We start from the raw sequence: 17491 nt of genomic DNA on the forward strand, positions 1-17491 counted from the left end.
AGATTTTCTGTTTTTCTTTTTTTAAATTTTAAGGCAGTTTGTTCTAAGGATGGCTAGAGTCAGGAGATCCGAGTCTAAATACTTGTTCTGACATTTACTAATTTTGTAACTGCCCCAGTCTCTCAATTTCTTTCAGCCTGTTTCCTCTTTCTGCTAAGTGTGAGAAGCTGAGCTAATAATTGTTTTATCTAGCACATAGGAATGTTATAAGAAAAATTCCTGGTAAACTACACATAAGAGTTTGCTTATATTCACAAAATAGATCAGATTATATTTTTCTAAGTTAATCAAACTTTTCCCCTTTGCCCAGTAACATAATTGCTATTGCCATGCTGGGTGTTGTCTTCAATGGTAATTAACTGAGGGTTACTGTAGTTATGAGCAAAGTATGAAAATAGTGTAATGGATTTTTGGTGGGTGATTGACATGGTGAGAGGGTAGACTTTTTCAAGTTCTTTTATTCATTCTTGTGTAATTATGAGTTTCCTAGTAGCATTCCCTTAATTTGAGAGCCTTAAGTATCCATTCCCAAAACCAGTATGGTATATTAATATGTGGTGGTTGGGACTTTTTCTCAGCTTGGAGTGAGAAAAGATCAAATGATAGATAGGTAGGTAGGTGGAAAGAAAAAAGAAAGAAAGAAAGGAAGATCATCAGAAATGTATTAAGGAACTTTGTCTTGGGCACTCTTCTAAGTTGTGAAAATTTAAAAACAAGAAAACAAAATGATCTCCATTGTCAAGGAGCTTAAATTGCTATGAGAGAAAACAACACATAAAAAGGAAGCAAAAAGTTGAGAGAGGGTATTAGAACAAGTAAAAAAAATAAACACTGTGAAGGTTAGGTGTGATGATATGACAGTTCTGGGAAAGTATTCCCCAGTCATTATACCATCTTCAGGATAATGTCATCCTTATAGATAATATAAATATGACAACATCAGATAATGGTGTTGTTACTTCCTTTTGATCATGCTCTAAGTTCACCAATGTGCTCCTAATCATCAAATTCAATGGCCATTTTTCCATTCCTCATTTTTTCTTTTTTTAACCTCTTTATAACTTATGATATTGCTCACTACCCATTCACAATCTTTCTTCCCTTTCTCCTATCTTTCTAATTACATCTTCTCTATCTTTTTTATTTGCTCCTTATCCTTTTCTTGACCCTATCACAGCAATTCTTAACATTATTGCATGTCAAAGATACCTTTGTCAATCTGATAATACCTATGGATTCTTCTCAGAATAATGCATTTGGATGTTTAAAGTTAAGTTCATAAAAAACAAAAGTATTAAAATACAGTTATCAAAACATTTGTTTAAAAGTTCAAGGACCTCAGTTTAAGAACTCTTTCTGAGAATAGCAGTGTGCCCTCAGGATCTAGCCATATTGTATTCTCTCTACTATGGTATTATTGTTTACTCTTTAGCAAATAAATATAACTTCTATGAATATGACTTCCAAATCTTTATGTCTATTCCTGACATATATGAGCTCCATTTCACTGGAATTTCAAAGTTAAGTTGTCCATTATTCCTCATACCTCCCAAATCTATTCCTTTTAATTTTACTCTTTCTACCTTCAGCACTAGAATTCCCTTATAGCCCAAGGTTTCTTTTGTATTCTTCCTTCTCTTTTGAATCTGAGGTTTAATTAATGAAAATATACTTTTATTTTCATATTGAATCCATCCTCTCTTCTCTAGTCCTCCTCTACTACTTTAGTTCAGGCTTTCATTACTACCTAATTAGACTGTTGTAAAGTCTTTACTTTCCCCTTTAATATACCCTTTGATTTCCAGAATAAGTGGCATAATAATCTTTCTTATATAGAGATCTGATCATACCATTCCTTTACTCACACCTCTTCAGTGACACTTTTTTTTGCCTTTCAAGTATAATTCAAACCTTTCCCCCCTCATTCAAAGGCAACATAAATTGACATTTTCTTTTTCAGCCTTGTCTCCTTATTGCTCTCCTCATTCTATATAATCCTAGCAAATTGGATAACTATATAAGCCTAGTTAGATTGGATAACTCTTTCTCTTTGGCCTCTGTGTCTTTGCTTATATTATGCCTTATTATGTAGTTTATCTTGTTGAACTCCAAATCATTCTTTTTAAACCCAACTCAGATATTACTTCCACTCAGAATCTCTCTGAGATTACCACTTCTAATAATTACCTACCTCTTTAGAATTCATATAACATTTAGCCCCATAACTCTGATATAATTATCAGATGTTGCATCATTAGAGCTATCTATATTAATTTATAAGTCTGTAATATTAAACTGTATACTCCTTGAGACTGATTGTTGCAAGGCAGTATTATTAGACTGCAAACTCTTTGAAATTAAGTAACTTGTCTTATTTAAACTTTGTAATTTCTCCAGTGCCTAACAAAGATGTTATAAACACAGTAGTTACTTAATATATTTTTCTTAATTGACAGATCAGTGATGCTGCCTCAAATAATGTTTAAAGAAACAATCACAAAAGAGACAGGAGATATAGAATCTCCCTGAGATTCATGTGATTGTAGTGTTGGATATTAATATTGGATCTAACTACATTTATTTTATGTAGTTTATTTATTTTATATAATTTTTAATGTATTTTATATAATTTATTTATTATATTTATGTAGTATTGGATCTAACTACATTTATTTTTCTGAACTATTTCATCATTTTTGTTTGCATTTAAAACTATATTTTAAAGATGATGACTATAGAAACTGGACCCATTGCTTTATTGTCATAGGAAACTCCCAGAAGAGAATACTCCTTCTGTAAACATAGTCTTAAAGAATTTCTAAAAAACTAAAAAGGAAAATATTTTGCCCAAGGTCACACAACAAATATATCTATCTATATCTATATCTCTATCTCTATCTCTATCTCTATCTCTATCTCTATATCTATCTATCTATCTATCTATCTATCTATCTATCTATCTATCTATCTATATATATTAGTAGGACTGGAACTTACTTCTTCCTGACTGAGACAGAGGGCTAGGGCTTCCAGTCTAATGTGGTATACTCTCATACACCTCTGGCATATAGAAACAATAGCTTTATAATAGAGAATTTTATATATGTGTGTGTGTATATATATATATATATATATATATATATATATATATATATACAGTGTGTGTGTTTAGTATATATTTTTGTATTATAAGCAAAGATATGATACTATAAATGTCATTTTAAGTATATTGATTAACCCGGGGAAAAATCCTTAATTTTATAAGTTTTAGATTGCAGTTTTTTAATTAAGGTACATTCAAGTAACTTTGTCAAAATAATTAAGATCTTCTGTATATTATTGAATGAGGAATGAATTAATTTTGGTTGCAGGAAATGTTTATAAAGAAATTTAAATTCTACCATATCTTTATTTATGGACAAATACCTTATATTTCATGTGTCTTTAAAATAAATGCTCCAATTATTTTTGGGGATATTATGAAGTTATAATTTAATGAGAACAGAATTCTTGCTTTAAATTTCTACTATTTATTTCATATTTAGGAGGAATAGGCAGGAGAGAAGAGAGACTAATACATATTTTGATGACACTTCCCACAGCCCTGAAAGGTATTTCATTTATATAGTAGAATATATAAAACTAAGTAGTAGCATTTTTAAAATGACATTTGATATAAATGAGGTTTCAAAATGTGTAGGCCTAAGTTCTTTCATTGTTTTCTTTGTTGTTGAATTAAAATGAAAATAGTTAAATTATAACTTTGTATAATTTAGTAAAATATCATTTGATAGCTATAAAAAGAACAAATTAGCAATAATATATGTATTTCAAGGTGTCTTTCCTTATCTTAGGTTGTATATTTCTATTACAAGTTAAATTCAACATTGTACCTCTAAATTTTGAATTTTCTCTCTTAACTGTGACTTAAGATGGATAGAAAAAAAATTTATTTCCATTTTCTTTAAAAATTATTTATTTGATTAACCAAAGAAATAGAAGTTGACTTTGAATGTGTAACAGAGAATATGTGCTTTTTAAAAAAGATTATTATATTAAATTTAGAACCAGTTATTAATTATGTTAAAGTGGTTTAAGAAGTTAAACTTAAGTTATAAGCCTGCCTTAATATGTTTATCACAATTATTTCTGTTATATGATAGTACATGCTTTCATTTAAAGTAAAGTCATTTCAGATTCCATGCAAAGGAATTTAGTAAATGAAATATTGAAAATATATAATTGTTATAACTGTGACATTTTAAAATTTGAAGTCACTGTACTAATTCATAAATTTTCAATTTGTTTGAATTATCAGAAACTGTTATTAGGATGAAGAATGGAATTAACTTTAATTCTATACAGTGGAAAAATTATTTTACTTTGAATATCCAGGAAATGATTCTTTTTTCTAGCATTTATAGTTTCTTGCAAATTTTAATTTGAGAGTCTTGGTATTAGTATTTGTTATGATGATATTTAGTCTAGAGAATCATTTCCTTTTTCACATGTAATATGAAATAAATAATTGAGAATTATAAGTCATGAACCTGAAAAGTTACCTAAAGTTATTAATAATTTAAATTTCCTGAGATTAGGTGAATTAAATTTATGGGCAACATTTATTACTTTGTTCATATTTTTTAGAGAAATGATAACTTAAGAAGTTTTAACTTTTTTTTCAAGAGTAAATGTTTTGTAAATATTTATTAAAGAAACATACGAAGGGGCAGCTAGGTGGCACAGTGGATAGAGCACCGGCCCTGGAGTCAGGATTACCTGAGGTCAAATCCAGCCTCAGGCACTTAATAATTACCTAGCTGTGTGTCCTTGGGCAAGCCACTTAACCTCATTGCCTAGCAAAAACTAAAAAACCCCCAACCAAACCAAAAACATACGAGTAACGTGCTTAGTGTTAATGATTATAACATTTAATTTTATCATTAGTTGAATTTGAATTTGAAATCTAAATTTTAGAAGTATTCATTATTTTATATTATAAAAAGGTAATATATAGATATGAAGATTATCATAATTTATTCCCACAGAAAATGTAAACATTTTAAACAATTAAAAAATTTTTCCTTATAACAATGATAATATGTATAGTGTTTCAGCAATGAGAAGATAAAGAAATTTATTTTAATTATAATGTGAGGAAAAAGCAATATTTTTTCTCAAATATAATGTCAGTAAACTTGGATAATGCAAGACATCTAATTTTAATTAAGATGATTCACTAAAATAAAATATTTCATACTGCTAATTAAATTTTATATACACTGATACAACTCATTTCATTTAATATTACTCATTATATAATTTTATAATGCATTTTAATGAAAAAGTTTTTTGTCTTATTTTAAAATGATATTTTTATTTTCTAAAAAATGCCAAAATAAATATATTTTTTTTCTAGAGGGGTATAAATGTTGTTTTGTCTTTTTTTAGGGGGAAAAATTTCTTTAACCCATACAGCAAAGATTTTGACATTCATTCTTGGTAGAATTTAAGACAAATTATTAAAGAAATTATTAGAAACCTGAAAAAGAAGTGGTTTTCATAATTAGTCAGCAGAGCTTCATTAAGAACTGGTTATTCAAAACTAACTTTATTCCCTTTTTGAGACACAGTCACTTAAGTTATTGAATTAGGGAAATGCTATACATATAGATGGCCTAGGTTTTAGAAAAACAATTGAGAAACTCTCTCTTATTTTTATGTTGAAAATTGTAGAAATATTGACCAGTCACAGAACCCATCTACACTCCTCAAAATTACTGAGGACTCTAAAGAGATTTTTTTATATACATTATAGAATTAGAAATTGAAATTAGTTTTATTGTAAAAATGATTTGGTGGGGTTTTATTTTTAACATTGCAGAAAGTTTGAAAGTTTCTCAGGGGAAAACTTCCAGGATCCCTAGACCACAGTTTGAGAATCTATGCTGTAGACAAATAGTACAATTTAATTGATTTGTAACTGTTTGAATGGTTAGACTTGGAGTATTTCATAATAGTTTGATGTGAATTTGAAAATTTTCCAGTAGAATTCTCTAAATACAAGAATCTCTTCTTTTTTCTGTGCAGTTTAATACTTTTATAGCATTGACTTCAATAAAGCAATATCTTTATCAAATTTGTTAATACAAAGAGCTGGAACAGATAGTTAAAACTAGATGACTTTCAGGATATAAAAATATATTGCAAGGATAAAACTCTGGCAGATATCAACATTTTATTGGTGTGGAAAAGTTAAAGTGGTAAAATTCTCTTTTAACAATACATATTGAAGGGGTGGCTAGGTAGCACAGCGGATAGAGCACCGGCCCTGGACTCAGGAGCACCTGAGTTCAAATCAGCCTCAGACAATAATTACCTAGCTGTGTGGCCTTGGGCAAGCCACTTAACCCCCATTGCCTTGCAAAAAACAAAAAACAAAACAAAACAAAACCAAAAAAACCCCCTTAAACAATACATATTGACACTTGCTCTACAACTTCTAGTCTTGCCAGGAGCAATGAAATTTGGAGACTAGATATAAGACTTTAACTCAAGTCTTGCTGTTTCTTGAAGCTATATCTCTATTACATTGCCTCACGAGTTTTAATTTAATCCAGCTAAATGTAAAGTTTTACATTTACATTGGTTTCAAATAATCACCTTTGCAAGTTCAAACTAGGTAACACATTTTTTGTTTGTTTTTTTGTTTTTACAATGTATTAAGTGATTTGCCTAAGATCACACGGGTAATTATTAAGTGTCTGAGGTTGGATTTGAACTCGGATCCTGACTCCAGGACTGATGCTCTCTCCACTGCACCACCCAGCTGCCCCGGAAAACACATTATTAAACACCTACTTGTTTGAAAAATATCTGAGGCATTTTGGTGGACTTGCAAGTTCAGGCCTTAATTTGATATGATAGTCAAAAAAGCTAATGTGACCTTGGACTGGATTAAGAAAGTTATAACTGAGAGATAAGCAGATAATAATCCTTTTCCACCATGCCCTAACCATACCATATCAAGAGTATCAGGGTGGCTAGTTGGCACAGTGAATAGAGCACCAGCCCTGGAGTCAGGAGTACTTGAGTTCCAATTCAGCCTCAGACACTTAATAATTACCTAGCTGTGTGGCCTTGGGCAAGCCACTTAACCCCGTTGCCTTGCAAAAAAAACCAAAGTATCATGTACAGTTCTGGTTGCAGCAGTTTGGGGAAAGTATTGATAAACTCAATATTATATAGAGAAGGATGTTGAAGGATGATGAAGAGTCCATGCCATCAGAGAATGTGAAGCAAGACTCATGAGATGCATGACTAATAGCTTCATGATTTTTTAGACTTGTGCTATTTATCACCATAAGGAAGAATCAGAATTATTGAATGGAAGTTGTAAAGACACAGATTTAGGCTTAATGTTAGATAAAATATTCCAACATTTATAGCTATTGAAAAGTAGAATGAGCTACCTTAAGAATTACTAGATTACATTTTATAAAGTGACTTTCAGTTGTGTGCTTAATGGTCATCTAATGGATATGCTACAGTAGTGATTCTTTTTCAGATTTGGATTGGTCTTGACTGCGTCTGAAGTCCTCTTTAAATTTAAAGTTCCATGACTATTTTAGTTTCATTTACCTTTTAAGGTTGTGAACTTCCAGTTCTAATTTCAGAATTAAATATTTCTAATCTGTATGCATCATTAAAGTTTATCAATCCTTGGTAAGAGTAACTAGAAGATAAAGTTCTGGACTTGAAGTCAAAAAGACATCTTCCTAAATTCGGATCTGATCTCAGATACTTTCTAACTTTGTGACCCAGAGCAAATCACTTTAACCCCATTTGCTTCAGTTTTCTTATTTATAAAATGGTTTGGAGAAAGAAATGGCAAACTACTCCAATATCCTTGCCAAGAAAACCCCAAACAAATCCAGCCTCAGATACTTGATAATTGCCTAGCTGTGTGACCTTGGGCAAGACACTTAATCCCATTGCCTTGCCAAAAGAAAACCAGGAAAAAAAACCCCAAACAGAATCATGAAAAATGATACATGACTGAAATGACTAAACAACAAAAATCTGTAGCAGATAGAACTACTATAGATAAATATAATCTAGGGACTATCCCTAAATTTCATTTCAGCTATATTTTAAACTGTTCCTATAAATTTCTTTTTATCAAATTATTTGAACAAAACTTCTAACAAGTAAAAATAAGTCAAATTTTTATTGTTTCTTTTACTTTAATGTCATTTGGATGTTATAAGTAATAAACATCCACTTTCATGAAGATCATGTAATTAAAATTGATAAATTAACACTATATTTAAAGATAATCTTTTCATTATTTCTATACCTTAGTTCCTTCTCCACTTCTATAACATAGTGACATTGTCCTCCTTGTGTTTCCTATAACATTATGCTCCATTCTCAAATTCAGCGCATTTTTGTGGTTTCTCCAATGCTTGGAATTCTCTACGTCCTCACCTTTGCTTTCCAATTTCCTTAGCTTCTTTCAAGTTTTCACTAAAATCCCACTTTCTGAATGAAGTTTTCCCCTATCCCCTTTAAAGCTAGTGCTTTATCTTTGAGGTTATATCCAATGTATCTTGTTTTTTAAAGCTATTTTCATGTTGTCTCCAATTCAATAAACATTTATTAAGTACTTACTATTTGTGAGGCACTGTGCTAAGCATTGGGCATACAAATAAGAAAAAGAAAAACTGTTTTACCCTCGAGGAATTTATTATCTAAAGGGGAAAGACAACATAAAAAAGGAAGCTGAAAAACGGGGCCATAACTTAGAAGGTTGTGAGCTCCTTATATAGAAAGGCTTAGGGAGGAGTTTAATCCTCTGCCCAAGTGAGATGAGAGAGTGTTGAGTATCAAAATCTGAGCCAGTTTGCATGGGGATGAAATTTCAGGGGTTTAGTTTGTCCTGAAGCTTGGCCTGTTGTTTAATGGCCCTAAGACAAAGTGTAGCTAGTTCATTTCCCCTTTTAAACTGCAAACTCCCTGATAGTAGACTTTTGTTTCTGTTTTTGTTTTGCATTTCTTTATATCTTCTAGAACTTAAAAAATGGATGACTTAGTATTTATTTAATAAATGCTTGTTTGGCTTGAATATAGCCACGCCCCATTTTGTAAAAATAATTTATTCCCCGATGTGGTTGAATATATTGAAATTTGTGCTATTTGAAGTTGTGATTGTTTTAAATATAATTGGTTTCTATCCAAAGGAAAATTAAATATCTAATATTGTCATACAAATAGTTCTGACCTTATAGACTCCCTAAAAAGATTTGAGAACCCCTAAGAGTCTTTGAACCAAACTTTAAGAACCATTGTGCTAAAGGAAATTTCTCTTCATTTTCTTTATTCTTCGTAATTTGGGATCAGTCAGTAAATCTTTTCTTAATTCTCTTATTATTCAGATGTCTTTCCTCATTATCTTCTTCAAGGAGTTTACCATTCTCCTTGTCAAGCTAAGCCTCTTTTCAGAGATCCTTCATCCCTTTCTATTCTGTCTTAAACAGATTGCCCCATCTATTATCTTAAGAATCAATGATCTTCAGCTTTTCTTTAGGTAACACTTATCTTTATGATTAAATTCCTTGAGAAAGCTTCCTATAATTGGTTCTTCTACTTCCTCTCACTTTTTTATAAACTCTTTATAATCTGACTTACAATCTTTCGGTTTTTGCAAGGCAGTGTGGTTAAGTGACTTGCCCAAGGTCATACAGCTAGGTAATTATTCTGTGTCTGAGTCCGTATTTGAACTCAGGTCCTCCTGACTCCAGGGCCAAGGCTCTAACCACTGTACCACCTAGCTGCCCCTGGCTTACAGTCTTAATATTCAGTTGAAACTGCAGTTTCCAAAATTGTAATTATCAAATCTAATGACTTTTTTTTACAATCCTTATCCTTCCTTGTCTTTCTGCAACCTTTTACACTTTTGATTACTCTCTTATTCTAAATTTTTTCTTCTTTCTGGGGTTTCATGGTCATAGTCTCTTCTGGTTCTTCCACTTGCTTTAATAATCCTTTGATCCTTCTTTAGGGCAGCTAGATAGCACAGTGGCTCCAGTACGAGCCCTGAAGTCAGGAGGAGCTGAGGTCAAATTTGACCTTAGATACTTACTAGCTATGTGTACCTGGGCAAGTCACTTAACCCTGATTGCCTCACGTCCAGGGCCATCTCCAATAGCTCTAATTCATATCTGGTCACTGGACTTAGAGAGCTCTATGGGAGAAAGTGTGATTGGTGACTTAGTACAACATCCCCTCACCCTGTCACTCATATCCAATTCATATGTATGTCATGGAATCACCTCCCTGATGTCATGGGCTTCTTTGACAGTGAAGGACAAGCATCACTAAATTTTTATCCTGGTCATGTCTGCCAACCATGAATGTTCCCTGGGTTCTAGTCTCATAAGCTCTCAAGGATACAATTGTCATCTATTTGTAGATGATTATCAGATTTATTTATCCCAACTCTAAGCTCTTACCTAAACTACAGTGCCACATTGTACATCTCAAACTACTTGTACTTTAGACATCTTAAAATCAAGATATTTATCCAAAATTTTCCCCTCTCATGTTTCCATGTTACTTTTTTTTGGCAAGGTGATATAACTTTGGCAAGGTCACATAACTAAGTAATTATTAAGTGTCTGAGGCAGAATTTGAAGTCAGGTCCTTCTGACTCTAGGGCTGGTACTCTCTCCACTGTGTTACCTAGCTGCCCCTCCATATTACTTTCAAGGGTACAGCCATCCTCCAAGTCACCCAGGTTAATGATCTACTACCATTCTTCATCTCTTCACTTTCACTCATACTATATATTTAATCAAATGTCAATTCTTATGCTTCACAGCATCTCTCAAGTACATTCATCTTCCTCTCAGTCACATAGTAACCTCTCTGCTCAGACTCATCAATTTATGCCTAGACTATCAAGATGACCTTCTGGTTTGTTTCCCTGCCTCAGACATCTTTCCCTACTCCAATTAATCTTCTATTCAGATTTCCAAGGGTTCTTCCTAACATCATTATGTCAGCTCTAATCTAGTAAAATTTAGTTTACTGAATATTGTTCCTTCTTATTCACCAGATTGAATGGATTCAGAAGGTTAAATTATCTTTTCAAGCATTTTACACCTTTATTCCCTTACAGATATCCTAACAATCCAAAGATACTACCCTTCTTGCTATTCCTCATACAAGGAAGTTCATATATCAGCTCTATGCTTTTTTACTGACTGTCCATATCTAGAATGTTCTTCCTCCTCAAGAAAACTTCCTGAACTCCTAGGCTTCCTGTAAGTCATTTAACTTTTATCAAATACCTTCCATATATGTACTAAAAGCTGGGGAGGATACCGAGAAAGACAAAAGACAGCCTCTGCTTGTAGTTACTACCTTCCCTAGTTCCCCTTCCTGTGCAGCATTATCTTTCCTCTGAGATTACCAAAAATCATCCAGAAGAGTTTGAACTAATTACTTACACATGAGAAAAAGTAAAGAAGATAAATATTTATCATCTAGATTATGATATAGTATTGATAATTTATAGATCTTATTTGCATACACCTGTGTATAACTGTGTGATGTGAGGTATGTATGTAGGTATGTGGGTGTGTATGCATGAGAGAGGGGAGAGAGAGAGAGAGAGAGAGAGAGAGAGAGAGAGAGAGAAATGAATTGCCTTTGGGAAACTGCAAACAACTTTTAATGATACCAATATTCTCCTTGAAAGGATTCTTTTTAAAATACAACTATCTTTCTAGAGATGCAAAATTGTTATGTCATGGGATACTGTAGTCTTCAAAGAGTTGAGGATTAATAAAAGGGTAACTGGGAGATGTGTGGTATCAGTGAGCAGGAAATGCCACACTCTAAAAATATTGTAAAGAATGTCATCAAAGAAAATATGATGAAAATTAAGAAGGTCTGGAAACATTACAAAATTGAAGGATAAATTATGGATAGCTCAGAAACTCCATTAATATGCTTGCTATCATTGAGAACTCAGAGAAAGTTCCTCTACTATGTTAGATATGCTTTTTTTTGTAAATTAATGGTAGAAACAGGAATGAGTTATAAAGATTGACTAATTATTAATGGTTTGCAAATTGTGTCATATGAAGGAGAACTCACAATAAGATTATAGATTTTTGAGTATTAAGATTTGAGGGATAGGGGCGGCTAGGTGGTGTAGTGGATAAAGCACCAGCCCTGGAGTCAGGAGTACCTGGGTTCAAATCCAGTCTCAGACACTTAATAATTACCTAGCTGTGGCCTTGGGCAAGCCACTTAACCCTGCTTGCCTTACAAAAAAAAAAACCCTAAAAAAAAAAGATTTGAGGGATAGCATCCTAACAACAAGAGCTTTAAAATGTATTTGAGTTAATTGGAGGATAATAATTTCCTCATTAATAAAAATCTTTACATTAAAGACTATCTGACAAACTTTAAAGAATATTTTATATAGAATTTGTACTTTGGGTAATAGCTAGATGCACTAAATTCACTTCTAGTTCTACAGGTATAAGACTGTATGATCTTTTGATTAAAAATAGTACTTGCAGGGCAGCGAAGTGGCACAGTGAATAGATTACTGGCCCTGGAGTCAGGAGGACCCGAGTTCAAATTTGACCTCAGACACTTAATAATTACCTAGCTGTGTGGCCTTGGGCAAGTCACTTAACCCCACTGCCTTACAAAAAAAAAACAACAAAAAAGTACTGCTTGTTGATATGAATCCCAAGTTGCAATGTGCCATTTCATTTAGACTTTACAAATAATGACACCCAGGTGTCCCTCTAAGGCAATAGACATAAAAGTACTGTTTGAAGTGAATAATATAACTGATTATTTACACTTGGCTTGATAATTTGTTTCTGGAAAAAGTGCTAGATTGAACAGCTTGCCTTAGGAGTAATAGGTGAGATTCTGGAGATGGACCATTTAAATCTCTAATGGTTAGTACTTTCTTCACACACACACACACACACACACACACACACACACACACACACAAATACATACACATGCTTATGTACACACATCTACTCACACACATGTACGCATGCACACACACATATACTTATGCACACACATATTCTTCATATATGTATGCATATACACACATGTATATGCACACACACATATTCTTTTACAACAACCCTGGGAGATGAGTGGTAATATTATCTCCATTTTTCATTTAATATAAACTTTGGATCTTTCTCATTTTTTTCTTTTCATGAAGCTCTTAATAAATCTGATAAGGTTAATTGAAGAAAAGAGTTGAGTCTTGGGTATAGTTGATTTGTAGTACCACAGAGACTTTAATTGATAGATATTTTAAATTAATTAGAAGGAAACTATTCTAAGCCAGAATTCAATGAATGACTTTTTTTTTTGCAAGGCAATGGGGTTAAGTGGCTTGCCCAAGGCCACACAGCTAGGCAATCATTAAGTGTCTGAGGCTAGATTTGAACTTGGGTCCTTCTGACTCCAGGCCTGGTGCTGTATCCACTGCACCACCTAGTTCACCCCAATGAATGACTTTTTAAACAGGCCATGATTTTTTTCAATCTCTCAAAATTAACTATTTAAAAATAAAAATTTAAAAACATTAAAAAAATTAAAAATACATTTTTCAGATATATGTAAATGCTTTAAATTATCTAATAATCTCTCATTTTGATTTCTATATTCCTGATTCCATCGCTATACTGAATTTGCTAGTTAAGATCACTCATTTTGAGGGAGTACTTTCTATCAATGTTTGGGGATTTATATAATTGTTTCTTCCATGTATTTGTAGAATAGACCGGTAGTGTTATTTTCTTAATGCCATACCTTAATTCTTCATACTGACAGTTCTAGTTCACTTTAAGTTACACAAAAGAGTACATCTGCAGAAATGATAAAAATTGTCTCAAGAAAAATAAAATGAAAGTTGACCTATATAAAGACTTAAGGTAATATTTAACCATAAAAACCCTAGTACCTTGGAAATAGCTTGGAAAGTACTCAATAAATGGTTTTTGAAAGGGTACATACATGCAAATTGTTCTGTTAATGTAGAATCTAGAGTCTCTGCATATAGACATAATTTTATTTTATGCTTACATTCTCACAATGACATATATCAAAAGATTTATTCATTATATTATAGAACATAAGATTAATTAATGTAAGACAAAGTGGGATAAGCTGACCTAAGAGCTAGTAATGCCCACATTCAAGTTCTTCCTCTGTTATATATTGGCAGTGTGACCTCATCAAATCATTGGAGTTCATATATATGAAAACAGCTAAGACTTAATTGCGAAGAAGCAACTCATAAGTGACATATTGGTATTGGAAGGTTCCTGATCAGGAACTCCTTACTCCAGTGAATCACAGTCTAGTAGTATTTAGAAATAAACATACATATCTTCTATGAACACAGTATATAGTGAATGCAAACTTCACAGAATCCTTTGCATCTAGGTTTTAAAACAAGTTCCAGCTTTCAAAGTATTCAAAAGTAGTATTCCAAAAGGAGTGTGATGTAGTAGAAAGAGCAATAGATTTGGAGTAAGAACTAATTGGAGCTCTAACTCTGGATCTAATACTTAAGCAAGTCTTTTTTTCCTTTGAGTTTACTCATCTGAAAAATAAGGAAAATAATACTTGTATCTCTATAGGATCATCATAAAAAGGTATTGGATTAATTTTAATTGAAAATCATTATTACACTATTACTTAGATGATTGCATAAAATAAATTTTAGAGCAGGAAGAAACTCTAGGGATGATCTAACACTCATTTTATGTAAAAGAAAATTAAGATTTGTAGATATGACTAACCCAAGGTCATGCAAGTAACAAAATAGATTCACTAAACATACATGTAATTATCCTCAGGTGATAGACATTGAAAAATGAAAAAAACTCAACTATAGTTTTTTCCCTTTCAATGAGTTTTACATTTAACAAGGACAGTGAAAGTATGTATACAAATAATTGTAATTTCTAGCTTCGCAGTTAAGGAAGGTAACATGATAGAGGTACCTGAACTGGGTCTTAAAAGATGAGAATGACAAAAGGAAGACATATGCAAATGTCAAGTACTTTTAAGTGTAGCAAATAGAGAATGTGACCATGAAAAAAAATCTACTAAGAAAAGATCACTAAAATAAAGCTATGTACTGTAAAATTATAATTATTAATGATCATCATCACAAAATAACTTATTCCATATCTACTCTCTATAGGCACTGCTCTAAGTACTGAGGATACAAAAAAGACAAACACAGACCTTGCTTTCAAAAAATTCACAAACTAATGAGTGAGAAAACATGCTAACAACTCTATTCATATAGTTTATTTTTTAGGGGGTTTTGGCAAGGCAATGGGGTTCAGTGGCTTACACAAGGCCACACAGCTGGGTAATTATTGTCTGAGACTAGATTTGAACTCAGGTACTCCTGACTCCAGGGTGGGTGCTCTATCCACTGTGCCACCTAGCTATTCCTATTCATAAAGTTTAAATAGAAGATAATCTCAGAGGGAAGGTGAGTCAGGGAAAGGGACAGAAAACATCTTAGAAGGTAGGAGTTGAGGTAAGTTTTGAATGAAGAAGAAAGTCAGGGAACCAGGGACATAGACTTAACAGGCACAGGAAACAACTAGTGAAAAGAGGCATAATTAGTGAATGTACCATCCTGTGTTGTTGGTTAGTGAGTAATTTTTAGAGTATTTGCAAGGTAGTATAAATTAAGAACCTGGGGATTATATGAAAGGACCAGATTAGAAAGGGCTATAAAAATCAGAGTATTATATTTGATTGTTTGGACAATAGGAAGCCACTGTAATTTAGTGAATTGAGTAGAAGAGGGATGGTGATGTGGTCAGACTTGGACTCGAGGAAAATCACTTTAGCAATTTAGCAGAGGATAGATTAGAACCAGAAGACCATCTCAATAGTTCAGATTTGAAGAAATGAGTATCTGTATGAAGATGGTACCTGTGTGACTAGAAAGATGAGGATGTATATGAGAGTTGTTGTGAAGGTAAAGATGGTAAGATTTGACATTATTAGATATGTGGGGTCAATTAAAATAAGGATTCAAGGATGAAATTTTATTTGTCAGTCTGAATCACTTGGAGGATAGTTATGTCCTCAAAAGAATTAGGAAAGTTTTGGAGATGGGCAAGAATAATGAGTCCACATGTTGATTTTAAAATGTCTATGGATTATTTTCATGAGGTATATAATAGGAAGCAGGAGATAGGAGACTAAAGGTCAGATTTGAGATTGGAGTTGGGATAAATAGATATGACCACATCACCATCCCTCTTCTACTCAATTCACTAAACTACCGTGGCTTCCTATTGTCCAAACAATCAAATATAATACTTTGACTTTTATAGCCCTTCCCAGTCTTGTCCTTTCATATAATTCCCAGGTTCTTAAATTATACTACATTGCAAATTATCTCCACAGTGATAATTATTTAATCACAAGAGCTGATGAGATAACCAAGAGAAATAGTTTAAAAGGAGCTTACAAGAAAAAGGAACAGGATAGAATCCTAGGGGAATGCCCAATGCTTACTATGTGCACTGGATGAACTTTCTGAAACAAGACTCAGAAGGTCAAAGAAGTAAGTAGAAAATCTAGGGGAAAGGGTGTGTCATGAAGAAAAAGGTGATCAAAAATGTCAGAGTTTGCAGAGAGGTAAAGAAAGGAAAGTATTGTTTTTTTAAAAAAGGCCATTAGATTTAGCAATTTTATTATTCCTAAAGAAGTACTCTTTAGGGTTGCTTTAAATGAATTAGAATTTTAAATATAATGAATTAACGTGTGCCATTAAGATCATAGACAACTTTGAAGAGAGAAGTTTCAGTTGATCTATGAAGTTGGAAGTCAGATTATAGGGGTCTTATTAAAAAGTTACATGAGAAAAGTGTAGGCACCAATGGTAGAAGACTTTCTAAAGAAGTTTAGAGATGAAAGAATGGAGAGATATAGGGCTATAGTTAGTAGGGCAAGAAAAAGTGTACTAGTGTGAAAGTATACTGTGGCATCACTCAACAAGAGAACTAAAGAACCAAGGAAAGTGGGTCAGGGAATAAAATTCATGAAAGATGAATTCCCTACTGTGCAATATGCTTGAGACAGTTTTGAAGTCCAAGGAGAATTAAACATCAGCAGGGAAGGAATCAGAAAATGAGCAAAAGGGGTGTAAGAAGGAAGAAAAAAAGATGGAAATTGCTAAATATCTCAGGAAAAAGAAAATTCAGTTGAATACCAAAACAGATAAATCAATAGGAAATGCAGTAAAATGGAAGGGGAAAAGGCACTAAGACATCAAAGTGAGGCCAAATATCTCCGGAAAAAACTGTTTCAAGTTGAAGAAAATAGAATCAGTACTTAATAACGCAGAGTCCTATAGTGGGATATTTCTTCAAAAGAGAAAAAAGAATAA

The 17491-nt window shown here is 32.5% G+C and overlaps 1 protein-coding gene across 1 annotated transcript in view; it reads left to right on the forward strand.

The window, feature by feature from the left end:
• RIMS2 (regulating synaptic membrane exocytosis 2) overlaps positions 1-17491 on the forward strand; it is a 790122-nt gene that overhangs the window by 502059 nt on the left and 270572 nt on the right. The window contains exon 13 of the mRNA XM_074202114.1: positions 3546-3611. Within this exon, the coding sequence (XP_074058215.1) occupies positions 3546-3611 (66 nt within the window). The remainder of the gene's footprint in view (positions 1-3545; positions 3612-17491) is intronic.

The sequence above is a fragment of the Macrotis lagotis genome, chromosome X (genome assembly GCF_037893015.1).
Source record: "Macrotis lagotis isolate mMagLag1 chromosome X, bilby.v1.9.chrom.fasta, whole genome shotgun sequence".
NCBI lineage: Eukaryota > Metazoa > Chordata > Mammalia > Peramelemorphia > Peramelidae > Macrotis > Macrotis lagotis.